This window comes from Eretmochelys imbricata, chromosome 22 (assembly GCF_965152235.1).
Source record: "Eretmochelys imbricata isolate rEreImb1 chromosome 22, rEreImb1.hap1, whole genome shotgun sequence".
NCBI classification, from domain to species: Eukaryota; Metazoa; Chordata; order Testudines; family Cheloniidae; genus Eretmochelys; species Eretmochelys imbricata.
The window spans coordinates 3,470,717-3,492,000 of record NC_135593.1 but is presented as its reverse complement, the minus strand read 5'-3'; the positions used below and the strand labels follow the sequence as shown (position 1 = coordinate 3,492,000).

The following is a 21,284-nucleotide window of genomic DNA, read 5'->3' as shown; positions in this document are numbered from 1 at the left end:
TGCTGTCACTTCCCATTCGCTGTGTTAACTAAGGACGTCCTGCACTCTGTTCCTGCTGTCACACTGCTGGCTGGGTGTCACTCGTGTCAGGAAGCTGAGGGCGTATTGCTAACTTTGAGTGTGCAAGTCCTTCTCAGGTGGACTGGCTCCAGGAAGCTCATGGCATGAAGCTGGGGGGCTGAAAGCTCTGAGGTTCGGTCCCAGGAGGCAGGGAAGCCAAGGGGCTTACCCCAGTGAGAGAGTGACCCTAAGGGGGCTGACGCGCTGAAGGGGTCCTCCCAGGGACTGTCCCAGAGCTGTGGGTCCGTGACACCATAGCAGCTGCTTGGATATCAGCTGAGCACCAGGCCCAGTGGGCAAGGCCCAAGGAGGGGACTGTCTCCTCACCCAGGACAGACACCAGGGCCGGTTTGCTCTCTCGTTGTCCTGCCTGGTTGGAAGCCACACACACATACAGCCCTGCATCACTCCTCTCAGCGCGCACCATCAGGAGCTTCCCGCTGGAGACCTGCAAGGAGGGAGAGAGGGAGTCAGGGCCCCATGTCTCGCCTAGCCACAGCCAGCCCCAGTGCAGGAACTCGGCATGTGGGGGGAGCTTGGCTTGTGCCCCCATGCACTGGGCCAGCAACAAGAATGGCAGCACCCCACCAAGTCCAGTACAACGTAGAAATGGCTGAAAGAGTGAGAGAGTGCGTATCTGGGCTAGAGAGTGACAGGCCTGACTGCCCACACAGGGCCGAGGAGCTCCGTCCTAGCCCTGGGAAGAGGGGGCCAAAGCGGCTCTGTTCAAACCCTGGGACAAGAAGCTGGGGGCTGAGGCGACTCCACCCGTCTACAGGCAGCGAACACCGTGAGGCTTGGTGCTCTAGCATGCAACCATGCCCCCTGCACGGTGCTGGAGGTGGGGAGATAGGAAAAGCCTGTGGGCAGGGTAGGGTCTGAGGAGGGGGGAGAGTATGGCATTCAGTTTTGGGCCCCGCACTAAAAGAAAGGATGTGGACAAATTGAAGAGAGTCCAGCGGACGGCTACGAAAATGATCAGCGGGCTGGGGCACATGACTTACGAGGAGAGGCTGAGGGAACTGGGCGTTTTTAGTCTGCAGAAAAGCAGAGTGAGGAGGGATTTGATAGCAGCCTTCAACTACCTGAAGGGGGGTTCCAAAGAGGATGGAGCTCGGCTGTTCTCAGTGGTTGCAGATGACAGAACAAGGAGTAATGGTCTCAAGTTGCAGTGGGGGAGGTCTAGGTTGGATATCAGGAAACACTATTTCACTAGGAGGGTGGTGAAGCACTGGAATGGGTTACCTAGGGAGGTGGTGGAATCTCCATCCTGAGCGGTTTTTAAGGCCCGGTTTGACAAAGCCCTGGCTGGGATGATTTAGCTGGGGTTGGTCCTGCTTTGAGCAGAGGGTTGGACTAGATGACCTCCTGAGGTCTCTTCCAACCCTGATATTCTATGATTCTATGACCGAGCTTACCTCGTAATGGCCAGCTTTCTGGCTTATGGGGACCCCGTCCTTCTTCCAGGAGATGGTGGGCTCGGGATGCCCCCTCGGGGGCACACACTCTAACAGCACCTGCTCCCCCACCGTCACCAGCAGGTTGCTGGGCTGCAGCCGGAAATCTTCCCGCAGCGCTGCAAGGAGACCAAATATAAGCCAAACCACAGGGCAAGGCCTCCAGCCCTCCTGCTGCCCCGGCCTGAGAGGCAGAATCTGGCCCAGCGACTCCCCCGGCATTGAGCCCCTTTTCTCTTTTGGCACATCCGCCTGTTCCTGCCAGTGGGTAGAGCCTGTGGGGGAAGGGGCACATGGACTGCTCCTTGGACCCAGGCTGGGGCCTGCTGGGGCCCTCTCACACCTGGGATGGCTTCTGCTCCTCACTAGGATTTGCCCAGGGTTTTGTGAACATCTGGCTGAAAATCCATGAGCCAGAAATAGCAGAGCAGCGAATGGAAAGTGGCCCCGTCCCTCATGTCTATTCAGCCAGCTGCCCCATAGCCAAGCTAGGCCCCCTCCGGCCTCCTGCTCTTCCCTGAGCCCCTGCTGTCATGGTCCTGTACCAGGTAAGGACGGGCTATGGAGCTTCCTTCTGAGTGAGCCCCCCAACTGTGTTCAGCATCAGCCCCTCTGATGCTCTGCCCCATGGCTCAGGGGAGCTGAAATACGGTACGTCACAGACGGCGCAACCAAGTGGCTGAACAGTATTACACAGTTTAGCATGCCATTTACAGGATGAGGCTGTCTTTGAACTTCCCTATCAATCAGTCTGTTAAGCGTCTCTGAATCACACTGGTTTTCTTATTACACGACACAAACCCGTAACGACGTGGTCATCTGGCTGTCCAGTCATTACAAGAGGTGGCTGTGGTCAGTCCGGAATCATTGAGTCTTCCTTTCCTTGTTTTGCATCCGCCAGCTGCAGAGTTTGCTCTGTTGTTGATTGTGGGACCATGCAGGGGGAATGCAGGACCAGGCAGCCTTCGCTAAGGGTGCCAGAACCTTTGTAGAAGTGGGGAGCCACCAGCACTAGAACTGGGGGAGGCAGGGGACCATGCACCCCACTTTTAAACATGGGCATAGTTTGGGGGGCAGGAGGGAGGCGTTGCCCCCCAAAACTATACCTATATTAAAAAGTGTTGGGAGGTTATGGCCCCCCGCCGAGTTCGGCCTGCGTTGGCTTAGCCACGCCAGCCCCATCTCCAGCAAGCTCCTCTCATGCCTGTGCCTGGCGAGGAGGAGAAAGTGGACAGTGCTTCACCAGGCCAGCACGTCATACAACAAGCCAGGACTTTACCAAGGGCTTCATTAGTGTTGCTAATAAAAGCATCTCCCAACCCAGGTTTGCCTGTAGGAATATTTTAACCTGCAGACACCAAGAAAGGCCCTGGTCTGAGCTGTGGGAACCGGAGACTTAATGGAGCCTGATCGGTAACGAAGTGTTAATTGGAAAGGCTCTGGGCCTGCCCAGCAGAGAGGATTGCATTGCATCACTAATGAAATGTGGGTTATTGTGCTGGGCAACACTTGCAAGAGGAAATATTGTGGGGGAAGGGGGGACCCGCTGCGACAGTCCAGAGCTGCAGCTGCAGACAGCCAAAAATGCAGACAGTCCCCTTACATGGGGGTGCAAGCAGCAGACATGCAGTGAGGGAGCAGTGAGCTTGCGGCAGGGGAGCAGCGAGCAGGTGCGGCTCGTCTGGCCCAGAGCAGAGACTTTCCTCCAGGATTTCACCTGCCAGGTCCCGTGACGATGGGAATGTCCAGGTCACTTTACCCCATTGCAGGAAGCCAGGAGCCAGCTGATCTTCAACACATGACGGACAATGACCACCGTGATGCTGGAATCGGTGGGCGGGGATGGGAGGGCACCGGGTTTCAGTGAACCCATGACTGTGGGTGTGAGATGGGCGAGAGCTCGCCTTGCTGCTGCAGGCAGACACAGCGCCCTGCCCCGTGGGCCCAGGCAGATGCAGCCCCCGGCTAGCTACATTTTCAGAGACTGAGTTGGGGCTGGAAATCCCTTGGCCCTTTCAGAGGGTGGTTTATTCACCGCAAGGCTGATACCATTCTTAGACTGGCATTGAGCTCGCCGAATCGTTTCTACTGACCTGAGGAGGCTGCACTGTTTTGGTAATGAGGAGAGGAAACGGTTCGATAGCTTTCAACCCACACAGGATCGCTTTGGTTTTCAGGCATTTGCGAAAAGCCAGTGACCGGCTTCACAAACCAGCCGGAGGATGAGCCACCACCCTCCTAGGCACAAGGCTGGTGGTTAGCGCGCTCCCTGGACATGGTGAGCTTGGGGTCAATTCCTGCTTCCGCTGAGGTGGAGAAGTCTCTCCCACTTCAGGCCAGGCCCTAGCCCAGGCGTGGGCGAACTACATCCGGCCCTCCAGACATTTTAATCCAGCCCTCGAGGTTCCGCTGGGGAGTGGGGTCCGGGGCTTGCCCTGCTTGAGCTGGGGAGCAGGGTTGGGGGCTTGCCGCCCTCTGCATGGCTCCTGGAAGCAGTGACATGTCCCCACTCTGGCTCCTATGCATAGGGGCTGCCAGGGGGCTCCTCATGCTCCCTGCCTCCTACCTCCGCCCCGCCCCTGGGAACCACGGCCAAAGGGAGCTGCAGGGGCGGCGCCTGCGGACGGGGGCAGGGCACAGAGCTGCCTGGCCATGCCTTTGCAGAGGAGCTGGACATGCCGCTGCTTCTGGGAGCTGTTTGAGGTAAGCGCTGCCTGAAGCCTGCACCCCTGACCCCCTCCCACGGCCCAACCCCTTGCCCCAGCTCTGATCCCCCTCCTGCCCTCCGAACCCCTCAGTCCCAGCCTGGAGCACCCTCCTGTACCCCCAACCCCATCCCCACCCCAGAACCCGCACCCCCAGCCAGAGCGCTCACCCCCTCCCGCACCCCCAATTTCATGAGCATTCATAGCCCGCTACACAATTTCCATACCCAGATGTGGCCCTTGGGCCAAAAAGTTTGCCCACCCCTGCCCTAGCCTCTGGGCTACAGGGGCCTTCTTAGCCTTGCCACTTTTCATAAATAACGACAGCCTCATTGGAGCAGGGGCTTCAATCTGAGTCTCCCACAGCCAAGGTGAGCACCTGGCCTGCCTGCTCTTTTCCTGGCCAAAGGACTAGCCAGGGTATGTCATAGTAGCAAGCCATAGTCATTTATGATGACAATGAATACCCATGGCTCTTCCTCACTCCCCACCCGCTCTCTGCCCTTCCCACACCTGCGCAGGGTGGGGACTGTCAGGCACTACCCGTTAGCTCCCTCTGCAGTTGAATAGCCTAGGGCACAGTCCAGCCTTTAGACTAGAAGCTGCTCACGACAGCTACTGCTAGAGCCGGGTGACATCTCCCTGTTTTGCCACAAGTTTTTTCGATTTTTGTTTGGGGCCTGGTTTCAGTTGGAAATTTGGTTTGAAAGTCTCATTTTGATTTTTTGATTTTTAAGGGTGTTTCTATTTTAAATCTTGCCAGATTTTTCAAAAAGCAAGTGCGTAAAAGGTCAAAAAACACACAACATGGCCAAAATTGAAATGAAAAATTTAAAGAAACCAAGTTTTGAGTCGACCGAGTCGACTAAAGGAAAAAACAACGAAAACAAAAAACATTTCTGGTCAACTGAAAATGTCTTGGTCAATTTGAGACTCACTTTTTTTTGGTGTGTTTTCTGATTAAGTGAAAAAGATTGTTTTGGTTCAAGTCAAACCAGACTGGGGGGGTGGGATTTTTCATTTTGGCCTCTGTGATAAATGAAGGGTCGGAGATAGCTCCCTTTTATGGACCCAGCAAGCCAATTAGCTATAAAATCCCTCTTGGTAGCTGTTCTCTACTTGCTTTACCTGTAAAGGGTTAAAAAGTCTGACTGCATACATAGGTAAAAGGAAGTGAATGGGCACCTGGCCAAAAAAGCCAGTGGGAAGGCTAAAACTTTTTAAAATTAAAACAAGACTCCCCTTTTGTCTGTCTGTGGTTGTTCTCCGGAAAGAGGAGACACAGAGCAGCAATGCTGTAAAAAACTTTAAGCCAGGTATAAAAAAATCATCAAATCATACCTAGGAACTACTTACCTGAAACCCCAGATATGTAAGTAGATCAGGAAATGTCTAGAAAGTCGCAATTAGGTTTCTCTCTTTTATTTCTGTAAGGCTTGTGGACTCCTGTGTGCTAACCCCAGATGCTTTTGTTTTGTTTGTAACCATTAAGCTGGACCCCAAGCAAGCTATCTTGATGCTTAATTGTTTTTTTTTTTTAAATCTAGCAAAAAGCCTAAGTTCCAAATATATTTTCTTCTTTTTTGTTTTTAATAAAATTTACCTTTTTTAAGACCAGGATTGGGTTTTTGTGTCCTAGGAGGTCTGTGCCCATATTGTTTCATTAGCTGGCGGCAACAACTGATTGCCTTTGTTTTCTTTCTCTTCTCTTCCCCGGAGTGTGGGGTGAAAGGGCTTGAGGGTACCCCAGAAGGAGGAATTCCCAAGTGCGCCCTCCTGGGTCCAAAGGGGTTTTTTTTTCACTTGGGTGGTGGCAGCATCTACCCATCCAAGATCAAAGAGAAGCTGTAACCTTGGGAATTTAATACAAGCCTGGAGTGGCCAGTATTAATTTTTAGAATACTTGCGGGCCCCCACCTTCTACACTCGAAGTGCCAGAGTGGGGAATCAGCCTTGACAGCCCCTGAACCAAAAAATTCATTAGTCACTCAGCTCTACTTCCTACTAACCTGCAAAGAGTCCCCAACTCTGCGGGCACTGAGTGAATAACCATCATCCCCATGGCATGGGGGCCTTGGAAAGCTACCTTATAAATACTGGGAGAGTTGCCTGTGGATTTCAGCACATCCTTCCCAGTCCAGTTGCAATGAGCATCTCCCTGAGCTTTACTCAGGTTCCAGACAGAGAGACAACGTACCCAGACAGCAGTGCCTGGGCCAGAGGTCCAGATGCTGCAGGAAATTGGCTCCTTTGCCTTCCCATCCAGGCACAGACTAGATAAAGAGAAGTACCCTCCAGTCAATACATTCCTCTTCTCCAACCAAAGCCCAGTGCAAGGGCATACTTGGAAGGCCGTGCTTTAGGGAGCTGGCATGCAGGTGTCTCATAGCGGTGACATGGGGACCTCTCAACATATTTGTGTCACTCAGCCTAAGCAGGGGCTAAGAGGCTGCAGCTACCTACCACCCACAACTCTCAATTTCCAGCTTTCGCTTCATTTCTTGTGTGAAAACTCTTGATGGGCCCAACCTTACTTCAGTAGAAGTTGAGGGTGCTTCAGGTTAGGCCCCCTGTGGCTACCCCTGAGCAGGACATGGGAAATTGCTGTTGGCATTATTTATCCTCTTTCACTGGTGCGTCATGGGTTAATATTGTTTGTTCCCCAGCTGATATGTTTGGTTAAATCAAAGAGCGGGCAGGAAAGCGGTGGTCATTGTTAGCAGGCTCAGCAAAGCACTGAAAGCAAAGGTTGCCCGGTAAGCACGGCCATTTCCAGGCACTCAAGCCAGCGAGCAGCTCCCAACACCTTACCGGCAATATAGAGGGACGCATTCTTGCTGCTGGCTGTGCCCAAGTGGTTCGTGGCTACACAGGTGTACACCCCTTCGTCAGACTGGCCCTTCCGCTGGTTGAGGCGGAGGAAGAAGAGTGACCCATCGGGCAGAAGGGTGCGCTGGGAATAAACGTTGTCTTTGCTCGTTTCCACATACTCCCCATTGCGGTACCACTCAATAGAGGGTGCCGGACTCCCTGCCACACGGCAGTTCAGGGTGGCAGGCTGGTCCCAACGCACCACCAAGTCTGTTGGGTGATCAATGATGTAGGGCGGGAACTCCTCCGAATGGGACTTTGACCCTAGGGATAAAATGGCAGAACGTGACATCATCCAACTTCCCAACGCTCCCCCATCACGCGGCCACCCCACGTCACATCACTTGCCCACCAGCGGCAAGCCCTGGCCAGTCATTCTCTTACACCCTTTCTAAAGCCGCTCTTTGAGGGGTTTCCAGGGGCTAGACTGAGTGGGTTTAGATTCTGAGATCCCAGCAACCAAACGTCCCCCAACCCTCCTCCAGCTCAGCTCCAGCATTTCTGTGGGAGATGGCGGCTGCCTGAGCTAATCTCTGGTGACAAGCTGCCATTTCCGGGAGGGCCCCTGGAGGAGAGCAATTCCCACCATCTTCCCCCCAGCCCCTTCAGTCCTGCAGCAGCAGGATATTAATTATTAACAGTATTATTGTCTGCATTGCCATAGACCTCGGCACAGGAGCGGACTTTCTTCTTTCGGGGTGGGTGTTCCACCCCTGCTCCGCTCCAAGGCCCCGTCTCCATCCCGCCCCTTCCCCCCAGGCCCCACCCTCGCTCCGCCCCTTCCCGCTGCCGAACCGCGGATGGGAGGGGGGGCTGGTGGGTGCTGAGCACCCCCTAATTTTTTCCTGTGGGTGCTCCAGCCCCAGAGCACCCATGGAGTCGGTGCCTATGGACATAGGAGACCCAGCCATGGGCCTGAGCCCCATCGTACTAGGGGCTGTAGAAACAACGTAAAAAGACAGTCCCCACACCAAAGAACTTCCAAGCTAAGTCAGGCGCAGGATACCCCTCCCCAGGCACGCGCCGCTCGCATTCGCTGGACACTGGCCCAAGGGGCAGGGTTACAGCGCAACTGCCATCGATCCCTTCTCTTTGGCTCAGAGGGATAGAAGCACCACAGACAGGGTCATGACACATCCCCAAGACGATGGCAGGTTGTCATGGTGCCAGCTGGGATCTGCAAGCTCCGAACTTCCTAACACACTGGCCAAAAATGTCCGCTCTGGCGGGCAGGAGCTGGACCTTCCTGGCAGCCCAGAGAGTGCTGAGCGCTGCTGGACTGCCCAGGGTCCATAACAGCAACGGGTCCCGCCTGAGCCAATCTTCGTGAGAGCCTGGAATCATCTGCAAGGGGCAGATTTGGCTCCCAGTTCCATGGCTGTAAATCAGGGTTACTTGGCCCTGGAGGATCTACACCACCGATATCACTGAAACCAGGAGCTGCCCCACAGACTGTCATCGCCGGGGTTACGAGAACTAAGTTGGGATGCAGTGATGGGAATGGCTGAAGGATGTGAAGACCGCGGTTTGGGCAAGGAGTTGGGAGTCCCGACAGTAAGACTCAGTCACTGTGTTTTCCCCTGGACTCACATTTTGTGATAAATTATTCCTTTTTACTGTCAAGGACTGAAGGATTTTAATTCAGGGCACAAGAGACCAGGGCAGCTACTCTAAGTTCCTGATGTCAGTGGGAGTTGGGGTGTGCAAGGAAAGGGCCCTCAGGGACCCCATGAGCCCTGGGACAGTGAGCGCTGAGTGTGGTGCTCCTGGGTCACACCTCTTTAACTGGCTTAGAAGCCCTTTAGTTGCTCCCCCTCCCCACGGCTTCGATTGCAGAAGCCACCAGAACATGACCAAGCAACACTGCATATTAAAGCGGGACTGGGCAGCATCACGTGGGGTTAAGGTGCCCAACACTTCCCAACGTAAGACCCTGGTTTCATTTCTTTACAACTTCGTCAAACTCTAACCATTCAGGCTGAAACTTTCCATGCCAGCTGTCTGCCTCGGATGGAATTTGTAGGGAAACTTTCAACCAAACCATGGGGGATCCAAATCCGACGCTCCAGCCACGTAGAGCACGACTGCAGAGCAAGCAGGAAAAACACACTGGAGAGAAAATCCTGCTCTGACATCTTGCTGCCCTCCAGGGAAGAAGCGAGGGCCGCGGGCTCAGGGGTGTGTGCGCCGTGCCCTGTGTGTCCCTGGCAGGGTGGGGTGAGGAGGGAGCTCAGAGCTGCAGGGGCAAGGGAATCAGAGAGTTGGCACGCTGGCTGGGGGAACAAGCCCAAAGAGCAGCCTGAGCTCTTGGTCCCGTGAGCCCGCCACGCTGCACAGAGGACTCGGCCACAGCTCCAGGGGAAGGAGATGCCTGAAAGATGGCTGGGGGTGCTGGGGCGGTGTGTGGCCGACCAAGGTGACTGCTGCTGATACAGCCGAGAACGGTGTTGGAGCGAGTCCTGGGTGGGAGTTAAAACCCACCGTTGGCATGGGGAGTTCCCACCTGTCAGTGCTGTCTGTGGCCATCTCTAACACCGCCCCAGCTTCCCTCTGGCTGGTTTCCCTTTGCACGGAGGAGCCAGGCAGCAAAGCCTCTGTCTCCGTTCTCACTAGCACTAGGCCTGCTGGCCACTGCCACAGAAAAAAGAGCAACACACAAGAGGGCCGGTTCTCCCCTGCTTGAAATGAGCTACTGCCATGCAAGTCATACACACCAGTTCCTGGGCGGCCGGCGGCTGGCTGGCCCACTGGAGCAAAGCTGAGCCACACCAGCTGGGAGACCAGCCGCCCCAGCGCTGTTCAGACACGACCCCGCGGGCAGTGAGGCCAGGCCCCTGGCTGGGCTGACACTGGGGGGCGGGTCCAGTGTACGCGTTGGGGGATGGCAGGAAGACATGGCGATGCTGAACAGTGGGTCACCGCCCCTGGGGCTGCAGCTCTCACCTTGGGGAAAGCCAGCACTGCTGCAACCTTCCCCCTGCTCTACAGCGTCTGCCTCCTCTCGCACAGACCCAGGTGCAGCTTGCTGTCGCGTAGCCCCTACGTGGCAGAGAGGCGCAGGCCTGGGAGGGGGCTGAGGCTGGGGGGGCGGGGGGGGGAACGGCTGTCCTTTGCCCATTGCTGCTGGCCTCCTCTCTGAACTCTGGCAAGAAGCAGCTCGTCTCCCCGGTGCTGGCTGGGCAGCTGGAGGGCAGCCCCGCGTCCCAAGGCATGGGCTCCCCGGGGAGTAGCAGTATGCGAGGGAGCGCAGTGGATGAGGATGTTCAGCCAGCAGGTGGCGCTGTTCACGTCCATGGTCACAGCCCCACCCCTAAAGTTGAGCAGGTTTTTGCTCACTCCTTTAATGGGGTTTTGATTTTCCGCAGAATGGGGAGGCTGAAAAGCGTTCACAGTGGGCGAGAACAAACCCGCGTGAGCTGCCACTGCCCAGTGCTAGGGGCCTGGGGGCAGCAAGGTCTAGTGGACAGGGCCCAGCACAGGGGCCAGCAATGGCCTCCATTCCTGCCGCTGACACCTAACAACCCTGGAGGTGCTGCATGTCAATCCCCTTCCCCGGGGACTGCCAGGAAACTAGCACTCAGAAAGGCTAACAGAGTGACTCTGCCACCCCAGGAGCAGCCGTTAGCGCTCCAGGCCAATGCCGGAGCTCCTGGAGCACCAGCTCCTTCCTCCGCTCACAGCACCCATGGCCTCTCAGCCCCTCTCCTGCAGCCGACAGTGTCTGGTTCGCATGCAGTGGATGCGGCTTGCGGTGGGCTCCCTGGCCCGTGTGGCTGTCCTGGGGTCTGGGCTGGTGTCTGGGACAGTCGGGACATCACGGTGCTGTGGCTGGGACACTCAGTGGCCCAAATGCTGTCATGCACCACATACACCCCAAAAGCTATTGCAGAAGGAGAACAGACAGAGGCTTCGCGGCGAGCTGGGCTGGAGGGGGAGCCCGAGGCCTGGGGCTCGTGTAGTTCACTGGACAGACCCACACCCTCCCCGTCGGGCTGGCCTAGGGCTGTCATCTTCTCTCTGCAGGGCCCAAGCTCCGTGGAAGCAAAACTGCTCTGAAAATGGCAAGTCAAGTGGCAGGGAGTGGCCAGGACGGGGTTTGTGAACAGCGAGTCCTAGTCTCCAAATTGGAGCTGCATTCCTGAGCCGCTGTGCAGAGTCCCTGGCTGAAGGTGCTCTCCCCTGGGGGCTGGTCCCCGTCCCCCCCCCCCCCGCAGCTTTTCTCTCCTTCCCTCTTTGTCAGGGAACTTTTCCATGTGAATGTGTCTGCAGAAAGTGACCCGCCCTGGGAGCAGGGCTGCACAATCGCAGCATTGTCCTGCCTGGAGAACAACCCTGACAGGCAGTGAATGGCACACAGCCCCACAGAACCACAGCCCGGGGGGAGGCTCCAGAAAACAAAGCAGGGGCCATTGATCCCTGGGTGCGATCCCTCCCCAGGAGCACAGGCCCCTCCTGGCACAACGCAAGGACGCGTCCCGGACCCACCCCCTGGCGTCAGCCCAGCCAGGGCAGGGTTACAGCGAGGCTGGGGCCTGGCCTCACTGACCGCAGGGTCGAGTCTGAACAGCTCTGGGGCGGCTGTTGTCAGCAGGTCACCAGAGAGCTCGTTTCATGATGTACATGAACCCCTCACCAGAACCCATGTGGGGTGTCACAAACAATTACAACCCATCTCGGGACCCACACAGCTACATCTACTCTGACCTCCTGTGTGGCACAGGCCAGAGGCCTGCCCCAAATAATCCCTAGAGCGGAGCTTTTAGAAAAACAACCCATCTTGAATTCAACATTGTCACTTGTCAGTGATGGAGACTCCACCACGATCCTTGGTAAATTGTTCCAAAGGTTACTTACTCTCACCGTGAAAAACTCACGCCTTATTTGCAATCTGAATTTGTCTAGCTTTAACTGCCAGCCACTGGCTCACATTAGACCTTTCTCTGCTAGGCTGAAGAGCCCATTATTACGTTTGTTCCTCATGTAGGTACCTATAGACTGTGATCAAGTCACCCCTTCACCTTCTTTGTTCAGCTAAATAGACTGAGCTCTTTGAGTCTCTCACTCTAAGGCAGGTTTTCTAATTCTTTAATCATTCTGGTGGCTCCTCTCTGACCCCTCTCCAATTTATCACCATCCTTCTTGAATTGCGAGCACAGAACTGGACACAGAACTCCAGGAGCCGTAGCACCAGTGCCAAATTCAGAGGTCAAATAACTTCTCTGCTCGTCCTTGAGATTCTCCTTTATGCATCCCAGGATCGCATTAGCTCTTTGGCCACAGCGTTGCATTGGGAGCTCAGATTCAGTTGATTATCCACCATGACCCCTAAATCTTTTTCAGAGTCACTGCATCCCAGGATAGAGTCATCCTGTAAATATGGCCTAGGGCCTACCATCTTGATTCCTAAATGCACACGTTTACATTTAGTTGTATTACAACGCATATTGTTTGCTTGCACCTAGCTTACCAAATGACCAGATCACGCTGAATCAGTGACCTGTCCTTTTCGTTATTTATCACTCCCCCAATTTCTGTGCCGTCTGCAAACTTTATCTGTGATGATTTTATGTTTTCTTCCAGGCCATTGATAAAAACATTAAATAGTGTAGGGCCAAGAACCTAACCCTGCAGGACCCCACTCGAAACACACCCAGTCAGTGATGATACCCTGTTCACAGTTACATTTTGAGACTTATCAGACAGCCAGCTTTTAATCCATTTAATATGTGCCATGTTAATTGTAAATTGTTTCAGTGTTCTAATCAAAACGTTGTGTGGTGCTAAGTGAAATGCCTGACAGGAGTCTAAGTATATCCCATGACCACTGTTACCTTTATCAGCAAAACTTGCAGTCTCATAAAAAAAAAGATATAGTTAGTTTGACAGGATTTATTTTCTATAAGCCTATATTGATTGTTCTTAACTCTGCTTGCCATAGATTTTTCTTGGTATCCCTTTGCTTCCCTTATCAAATTACTACAATTCCTAACTTCTGATTTATATTAATTACTATCAACTTCCAACTATCCACTGGCAGATCCCATTATCCAGAAAACCCCTTGTTGGGATGTGTCATTCCAAATCCCACCCTTTGGCCTTCACAAGGCACCGAGGCTACTGCAGCATTCAGTGAACCAGGGGGTGGGTCTCCCCAGTCACAGCAGCAGAGAGCAGCAGAGGTCAATGGTGCACAGCAGTGAGCCCAGGGCTGGAAGCCAGCACCTGCTGTGTCTGCAGCTGCCAGAGATGCACACAAGGGCCATAATATTAGAACAGAACATAAGAACGGCCATATTGGGACAGACCAATGGTTCATCTAGCCCAGTGTCCTGTCTTCTAACAATGGTCAGTGCCAGGTGCTTTACAGCGAATGAACAGAACAGGGCAATTTATCGAGTGATCCATCCCCTTTCATACAGTCCCAGCTTCTGGCAGTCAGAGGTTTCGGGTCACCCAGAGCATAGGGTTGCATCCCTGCCCATCTTGACTAATAGCCATTGATGGACCTATCCTCCATGAACTTATCTCATTCTTTTTTTATCTCAGTTATCCTTTGGGCTTTTGCAATGTCCACTGGCAATGAGTTCCACAGGTTAACTATACATTTTGTGTGAAGAAATACTTCCTTATGTTTGTTTTAAATTTGCTGCCTATTAATTTCATTGGCAGACTCCTGATTCTTGTGTTATGTGATGGGGTAAATAGCACTTCCTTATTCACTTTCTCCACACCGGTCATGATTTTATAGACTGCTATCATATTCCCCCTTAGTCATCTCTTTTCCAACCTGAACATTCCCAGATTTTTTAATCTCTCCTCATATGGGAGGTGTTCCAAACCCCTAATCATTTCTGTTGCCCTTCTCTGCACCTTTTCCAATTCTAATATATATATTTTTGAGATGGGGCGACCACATTTGCATGCAGTATTCAAAAGTACCATGGATTTATATAGTGGCATTATGATATTTTCTGTATTATTGTCTATCCCTTTCCTAATGGTTCCGAACATTGTTTGCTTTTTTGACTGCCACTGCACACTGAGTGGATGTTTTCAGAGAACTATCCACAACAACTGCAAGATCTCTTTCTTGAGTGGTAATGGCTAATTTAGACCCCATCATTTTATATGTGCAATTGGGATTATGTTTTCCAATGTGCAGTACTTTGCATTTATCAACACTGAATGTCATCTGCCATTTTGTTGCCCAGTCACCCAGTTTTGTGAGATCCCTTTGTATGTCTTCACAGTCAGCTTTGGACTTAACTATCTTGAGCAGTTCTGTATCATCTGCAAACTTTGCCACCTCACTGTTCACCCCTTTTCCCAGATCACTTATGAATATGCTGATCAGTACTGTTCCCAGTACAGACCCCTGGGGGACACTGCTATTTATCTTTCTTCATGGTGAAAACTGACCATTTATTCCTACCCTTTGTTTCCAGTCTTTTAACCAGTTACCAATCCATGAGAGGACCTGTCCTCTTATCCCATGAAAGCTGAGTTTTCCTAAGAGCCTTAGGTGGGACCTTATCAAAGGCTTTCTGAAAGTCCAAGTACACACATCAGTCACTAAAAGCCCATAGTGCCAAAGAGCAGGACAGTGGCCCCAGTGCCTGGGTCCCAGGCGCAGCCCGGGCTCCCTGAGGGCCCAACGAGAGCCACACAACCTGCAGACCCTTGGGTGAGATTGAGCCCTGGGTGTGATGGGGTGGAGGTGACACTGGAGCTGGCTGCAGCAGGGCTCCAAGGGGCAGTAGTTCTCCCCCACCTTGTAGAGTGTCATGTGCTCTCAGCCAGCTCTGGCAGCCATCAGCCCCAGCCTGACCCCACTGCCAGGCCTGCAGCTTGCTGCAGGGACCACCTGCCCCACTGGAACTGGGGAGGCCTGTGTGACGAAGTGGGACTGTTCTTAATGTTTCCTCTGAATAGTGTGGGGGTGCCTCAGTTTCCCTATGGCAGTTCTTAAGTATCTAGGTGGTGGGGTAAGGGTGTATGATCATTGCAGAGCCCTAGAGGGCAGGTGTGTGCAGGAGTCTGGACACAGAGAATGGCCGACACCCTGTTTCCTGGCAACTGATGGCCTGGGCCCTTCCCCCCTGCAAGGTGAGAGCTAAAGGGTTGGAGAACAAAGAAATCAGGTGACCTCCTGGCCCGGGAAAGGAACAAAGCCCAGAGGAGGAGGGGCTGGAGGGAGTTTCAGTTTGGGGCTGGCTGGGACATGGAGTGAAGGGCAGACGGGGTTGTCTGGCTCACTGCCCCCCAAAATGGACGCAGCTGAGGAGTCCGGTTCTCTGCACCTACAAGCTCTGTGTTAGACCATGTTCCTGTCGTCTAATAAACCTCTGTTTTACTGGCTGGCTGAGAGTCACGTCTGACTGCGGAGTTGGGGGGCAGGACCCTCTGGCTTCCCCAGGAACCCCGCCTGGGTGGACTCACTGTGGGAAGCACATGGAGGGGCAGAGGATGCTGAATGCTCCGAGGTCAGGCCCAGGAAGGTGGAAGCTGTGTGAGCTGTGTGTCCTGAAGACAGGCTGCTCACAGAAAGGAGACTTCCCCAGAGTCCTGACTGGCTTCGTAGGGAGCAGTTCCAGAGCATCACCCAGGGACTCCGTGACAACTAACCTCTAGGGCTCTGCAGTGATTATACACCCTTACCCCACCACCTAGATACTTTAGAACTGCCATGGGGAAACTGAGGCACCCCCACACTATTCAGAGGAAACATTAAGAACAGTCCCACTTCGTCACAGCCTGACAGGGGAGAGGGGGACTTTCGGACCCACTTGCACAGTGGACAGCAAGAATCTGGCACCAGGGTCCATTCGGCTCCCAGAGACACGGAGGCTTCTTATCTAGCATCAGGTAGAGCTGCAAAATCCCAGAGGCCTCAGCCCAGGCAAGAAGGGTTGATGCTGCGGTGCTGGGTGATGCCAAGAGAGCAGGGAACTGCTGGAGGAGCAAAGAAGCTGAAGGGCGCCCCACAGTTAGAGGAGAAGAAGGCTAGAGCCTGCCACAGAGACAACTGGAGTCAAGTCCCTGCTGCCCCCAGGCTTCCTGTGTGTCTCTAGGCCGTCCTCTTCCTCACCCCAACCAAACAGACACTTCTGTCCCAAGCAGAGCTCTGCTCTGGCCCTGTAAAGGGAGAAATGCCAGAGCCTCCATGGAGTCCACTAGGGACTTTGCTAGTGATTTCCCCTGGAAGGCGTTCAGGTACTCCAGTGATGGGTGGCAGGACAAAACCCTAACCCAGAGAGCAAGCTAGTTCACCAGGGTAACTGGGGTTAACAGCACGGCCCTAGCTCACGGGGGCTGTGTGGATAAATACAGCCAAATCTGTCCAGCACTCCAATCCCATGACAATGGGGCCATGTCAGTACCAGAGACATGGGATATGATCCTGCCACTCATATGTGAGCATTCCTTCCTTACAGGACTAGGGTTGTTGCCACCTTTCCAATTGCTGGTAACTGGCCCCCGAAGTCCCCCCAACCTTTTCCCCCAAGGCTCCACCCCCATTGCTCACTCACCTCTTCCCCCCCCTCCCCCCGCCCCCAATCACTTGGCTCCCTCTGCTCCGGGGCTTGGACAGGAGCTGTTGCAGTCTGACAAAGAGCCTGCTTGCAGGTAGGAAGGGGCCCTGGCTGAGCAAGGGCTGGCACAGGTTAATGACCTGGTGCCTGCCCCCACCCCACGGTAACCGGACTTTTGGTGTCCAGTCAATACATCTGACCAGACACTGCCAGGTCCCCTTTTCAACTGGCCTTTCTGGTCGAAACCTGGCTACCCTAAATGACACTTGGACACAGAAGCCAAAAACTGGACTGTCCAGGTAAACTCAGATGGGTGACAACCCTACACAGGCCTGGTGTCCCAGGGACTGTCTCACGAGTAGGGAGCCTGGCATGAACAAGGGTGGCAGAAGCAGAACCAGGAGCATGAGACATATGGCTGACATGGCAGACGGTGAAATGTTATGTTTGCTATTGCGTTCTGCTGTAGAACATGGGCACCCTGCGATATGCACCAGGGCTGGTCTGGGTGCGTTCACCGCCCGGCGTGGGATTCAGTAGAGCCCGGCCACACCAGCAGTGGGTGACGAGGAGGCTGCCAGAATGAAAAGATTGGGAAGCACTTGCCTTCTACAAGGTGCTGGCACTACAAGGGCAGAGTTAAGGGTATTGGACTCAGCATTTCCATGTTTGTGTGTGTGTGTGTCTGTGTCTGTGTAACATTACCTTTGAATTTCCTCCTTTTCAGCCGTTTATGTTATTTTAAAACACACCAGTGCTGCATTCTGCTTTCGTTCCCTTCTCGCTCCGGATTCCTGTTTACAGCCCTAACTGCAGGGAATGAAGGCGCTTTTGTCTGCGAATTACCCCCCGTCCTGTACAGTAGCTGCAGGGTCCGACCCCTGGAGCGAATGCTCAGCGACACCAGCCAGGACAGCGGTGGGAGCTTGGCCGTTGGGAACGTTTCGAGCCCGTGTGAAAGAGAGGATAATTTGCAGTGACTCAAAGCGGCATTGTCCCTATTCAGAGTTCCAGAACCGCTCTGCCTAAGTGTTTCCAAGGCTTCCTTCACCCGCCTGTGAAGGGATAAAAAGCAGCTTTGCCAGCTCTGTGAGCAGAGACTGAGCCGGCTGGTCGGTCTGGGCCGACCCCAGGCAGACCCGGCTGCACCCCAGCTCTGCGCTCAGAGCACTGAGCTGCCAGCATTGGCACCCGAGCTGAACACCGAGCGATGCAGAGAGAGAAAAGCTCCCTCTGACCCCGAGGCACTCGCAGTTTGAGATGCACAAAAGCAAAGGAAAGAGGTGGCAAGACAATGGCTCCGTCCCAAGGAATCAACATTTCCCTGCTTGGTCTGCCCTGGTGTTCGGAGCTGCTCAGCAACCAGCTGATGGGCCAGACCCAGGAGCTGTGCTACATGGGGAAGAACCCCAATAAAATGGGGTTCAAGACAACCCCAGCCTTGCCGAATGCTGGCTATAGGCTGTCCTCCCACGGCCACGCCCGATGGCCACTGCGCATTGCCCGGCTCTCTTGTGCCGATCTCAGGGAAAAGGCAATTCCAGGCAAGAGGAAATAGCTCGCCCAGGGCAGGGTGAGCACTCGCTCCTCCGCGGACAGCAGCAGGGGGTTCCCATCTTACCCACAGTCAGTGCAGAGAACGGAAGTAACAGACTGCCCCCCAGAAATCCCTGCCTGCCCTGGTCAGCCCTTCGGCTAGAACCCGCCACAAGGCCAGTGCCAGAGGCAGGGCCCTGGGAAGGAACTCACCTTCCAGCTGCAGCAAGGCTGCACCCAGCAATAGCCCCTGCACTGCAATCCACGCTGCTGCCATGCTCTCCCAGGTCACGAGGACGCTCAATGCGGATGGCCTCGAGGCGAAGGTGAACCTAGTTCACTCGCCCCTGAGCTGCTGCGCTGCCCCTGGGCCTTAGGCTCTGCAGCTCCCACCGGGTAGTCGCCCACACACCGCAGAAGGCTCCTCTCCCTGCCGGGTGCCGGCTGGTGCCTGTTTGCTGAGTGGAGGGGAGTGTGTGTGAACTCCAGCTTTGTTGCCTGCAACTTCAGTTTGAAAATAGGGCTGCTTAATGAGCCCTCCTCAGAGCGCAGGCAGGAGGGGGTGAGCACAAACCTTCCTGTTTCCTGCCGCATGGCAGGAGAGCTGGGATCCGCCCCGGCAAGCCAGCGCTGCAGACAAACAAGCCCCTCGCCATAGGAATTCTCTTTTTTAAATTCCTTAAACGTTAACTGGCTGCCTGCCTCCAGCCCCCAGGCCCAGGACCCGTTGTATTTACAGCTCATGTCCTGGGCTGTGTCCCTGTCTAAAGGAGCGGGCGCAAAATGAGAGAAGGTTGCTTCTCTGCTCCACCCTTCCCCGGATCCCTGGTCTGCCAGACTAAACAAGCAGGAGCATTTGCTGCACGACAGACAGAGAGACAGACAGACTTTTATCAGGGTGCCAGGCCCAGGCTGGGACCACGCTTTACCGTACCGTTGAGCTTTACGCATAGGCAGAGTTTTGTAGCTTTCCATCCCTTGAATACAGGGTATAGCGTTGCCTAGCAGTGAGATCGCAGACTCACTCCTTAGCAGGAGTAGGCTGTAGTCTCAGCTCCATCAGGCGTGTGCTGCTCCAGGCTGGTAGGACTGACCTACCGCACTGGCAGGGCTTCTTCACTCACGCTGGTGAAGCGCTTTGAGATCCTCGGATGGAAAGTGCCGAAGTGCAAATCAATGCGAGAGGTAGGCAAAGGGCTGGATGGGCCACAAGACTGGTGCTATGCCAATGTCAGCGTATGCCTCATTGTGGCTAGCCCTGGGCTGCCCCAGGTCCCAGTCACATGGCATATCCAGGCACCTCATCCAGAGAGCCAAGGCCACCCTGCTAGGCAGAGACTGGTCTCAGAGCACGCCCAGAGCTCGGCACACTGCTGCTCGCAGGGAGGCGATCAGCAGCGCGGGGCCAATAACTGACTGGCAGTTTTGACACATCAGACACAAGGCTCCCTTTGGGTCAAACCAAACCCAAATTTTTTTTAAAATGTCGACAAATTGGAAACACCATTGTTTTGTTTTGGGCATTTTTAACAAAAACAAAGGAACTAAGGGCTAGTCATAGACTTGGAGGAGGGCAAGGAGGTGGTGGTCCTGTGCCCCCTGGCACCCTTCAGTCCAGTGGTTAGAGCACTCACCACGTTGGTATCCCCACTCTAGAGAGGGACTTGAGCCCAGCTCTGCCCCCTGCTAGGTGAGTAGCCCAACCCCCGGGCCGCAGTGGGTGCCTCTCACCTTCTCTTGTTGTCGCTGTTCCACATGGCATCAAATCCTTGCCCAGGCCTTGGGCCGGAGCGAGACACTGAAAATGACTCTGTAGCCCAGAAGGCAGGGCACTCAGCTGCGGGGCGGGGGACAAGCCTGGGTTCCAGTTCCTGCTCCCCTGAATACTGAATTATTCTACAAAGTGAAACAGCTTCAACAGGAGAGCCTGAGAGTGACCACCCGCCAGTAGTCCCAAGCTGGTGTTTAGCACTGCTCCAGAGGGGGGTCTGAACATGGGTGCGCTAACCACTGGCTAAGGGTCACGGAAGGGAGTGGGACTGGAATGCCCTTGGGAATCCAGTCCAAAGCTCCAAGACACTTCACTTGGGAACTATTGAAGCCCCACACATCCCAAAACCAGGAGTCCAGCCCCCAAAGCATGAGACCTGCTTCAAATCAGGAGATTCCGAAAAATAATACCCTGCGGGGTGGGGGTGGGGCTTTGCTTTCTGGGGTCCAGGCACGGAGGTTGCACTTGGGCCCCATTTTCCGCATCTCTCCACTCCCAGAGGCTGGAACCAGGCTCCCTTTTCCAATGAAAGCCGAGGTTTATTCTCCTGGTTCCAGGCGTGGGAACTTCAAGAAAAACGCCAACTGTCACGAGATTTGAGATAAAATTGCAAGAGTTGGTGATGCCTTGGATCGATGAGAAGTTGCCTAAGGCAGGACTGCATGTTGGAGACCCGTGTTGTAATGTGGCCCTGCACGACCTAGCTGTGTCCAGTGCAGGGCCGAGGCTGGGAGACGCTGTGCTGCCCGCAGGCTGTATCTGCACTTGATTTTGCACCATTTCCACTCGGAGGCAGGGTGGTCCCAGACCTTCCAATCAGTGTCATTGAACCCTGTGTGGCACCGGACAAGGTAAAATATTGAAGGCTGTCGGTGTTTTTCTAAGCCAGCGCAGAGCTGCGCCAGTGACAATGGGAGATTGGAGGGAAAGAGGCGAGTGCAGACAAGGCCCCGAGTGCACGGAGTGGCCCTGGGATGTTCGGCCAGGCCCTACCCTGGGAAACGCCCCGCTCAGAGCACGCGCAGCACTCCTGCTGCAGAACCAGACTGCGGAGAGGGCCCCTGCGCCGAGGGCACTGGAGACTGGGTCACAACACGGGGGCAGGAAGGACAGGAGGAGTTTGCATCATCCCTTTTTAAATGGTCACTAACAAGGTTTGATCCCAAGGACTATTCCTATGGTTCACCCTGTGAAACTGTCCCCATGGCAGGACTTGGCAGGGAGCTGGGGCTCACAATAGCAGGACATTCCAGAGCGGGCAGGAAGTGCTGCAATGAACGTAAACAGAACATGCTTAAGGAGAACACGGCTGCCTAGTAGGAGAGGCGCTGGGACAGCTCTAGCCTGCCCT

General features: G+C 54.5%; 1 protein-coding gene across 1 annotated transcript in view; it reads right to left on the bottom strand.

Annotated features, from left to right (window-relative positions):
- Positions 1-21,284, bottom strand: part of ROBO4 (roundabout guidance receptor 4) — an 87,787-nt gene that overhangs the window by 47,068 nt on the left and 19,435 nt on the right. Inside the window, 3 exon segments of the mRNA XM_077839936.1 lie at positions 388-508; positions 1,479-1,636; positions 7,034-7,357. Coding sequence (XP_077696062.1) covers positions 388-508; positions 1,479-1,636; positions 7,034-7,357 — 603 coding nt within the window.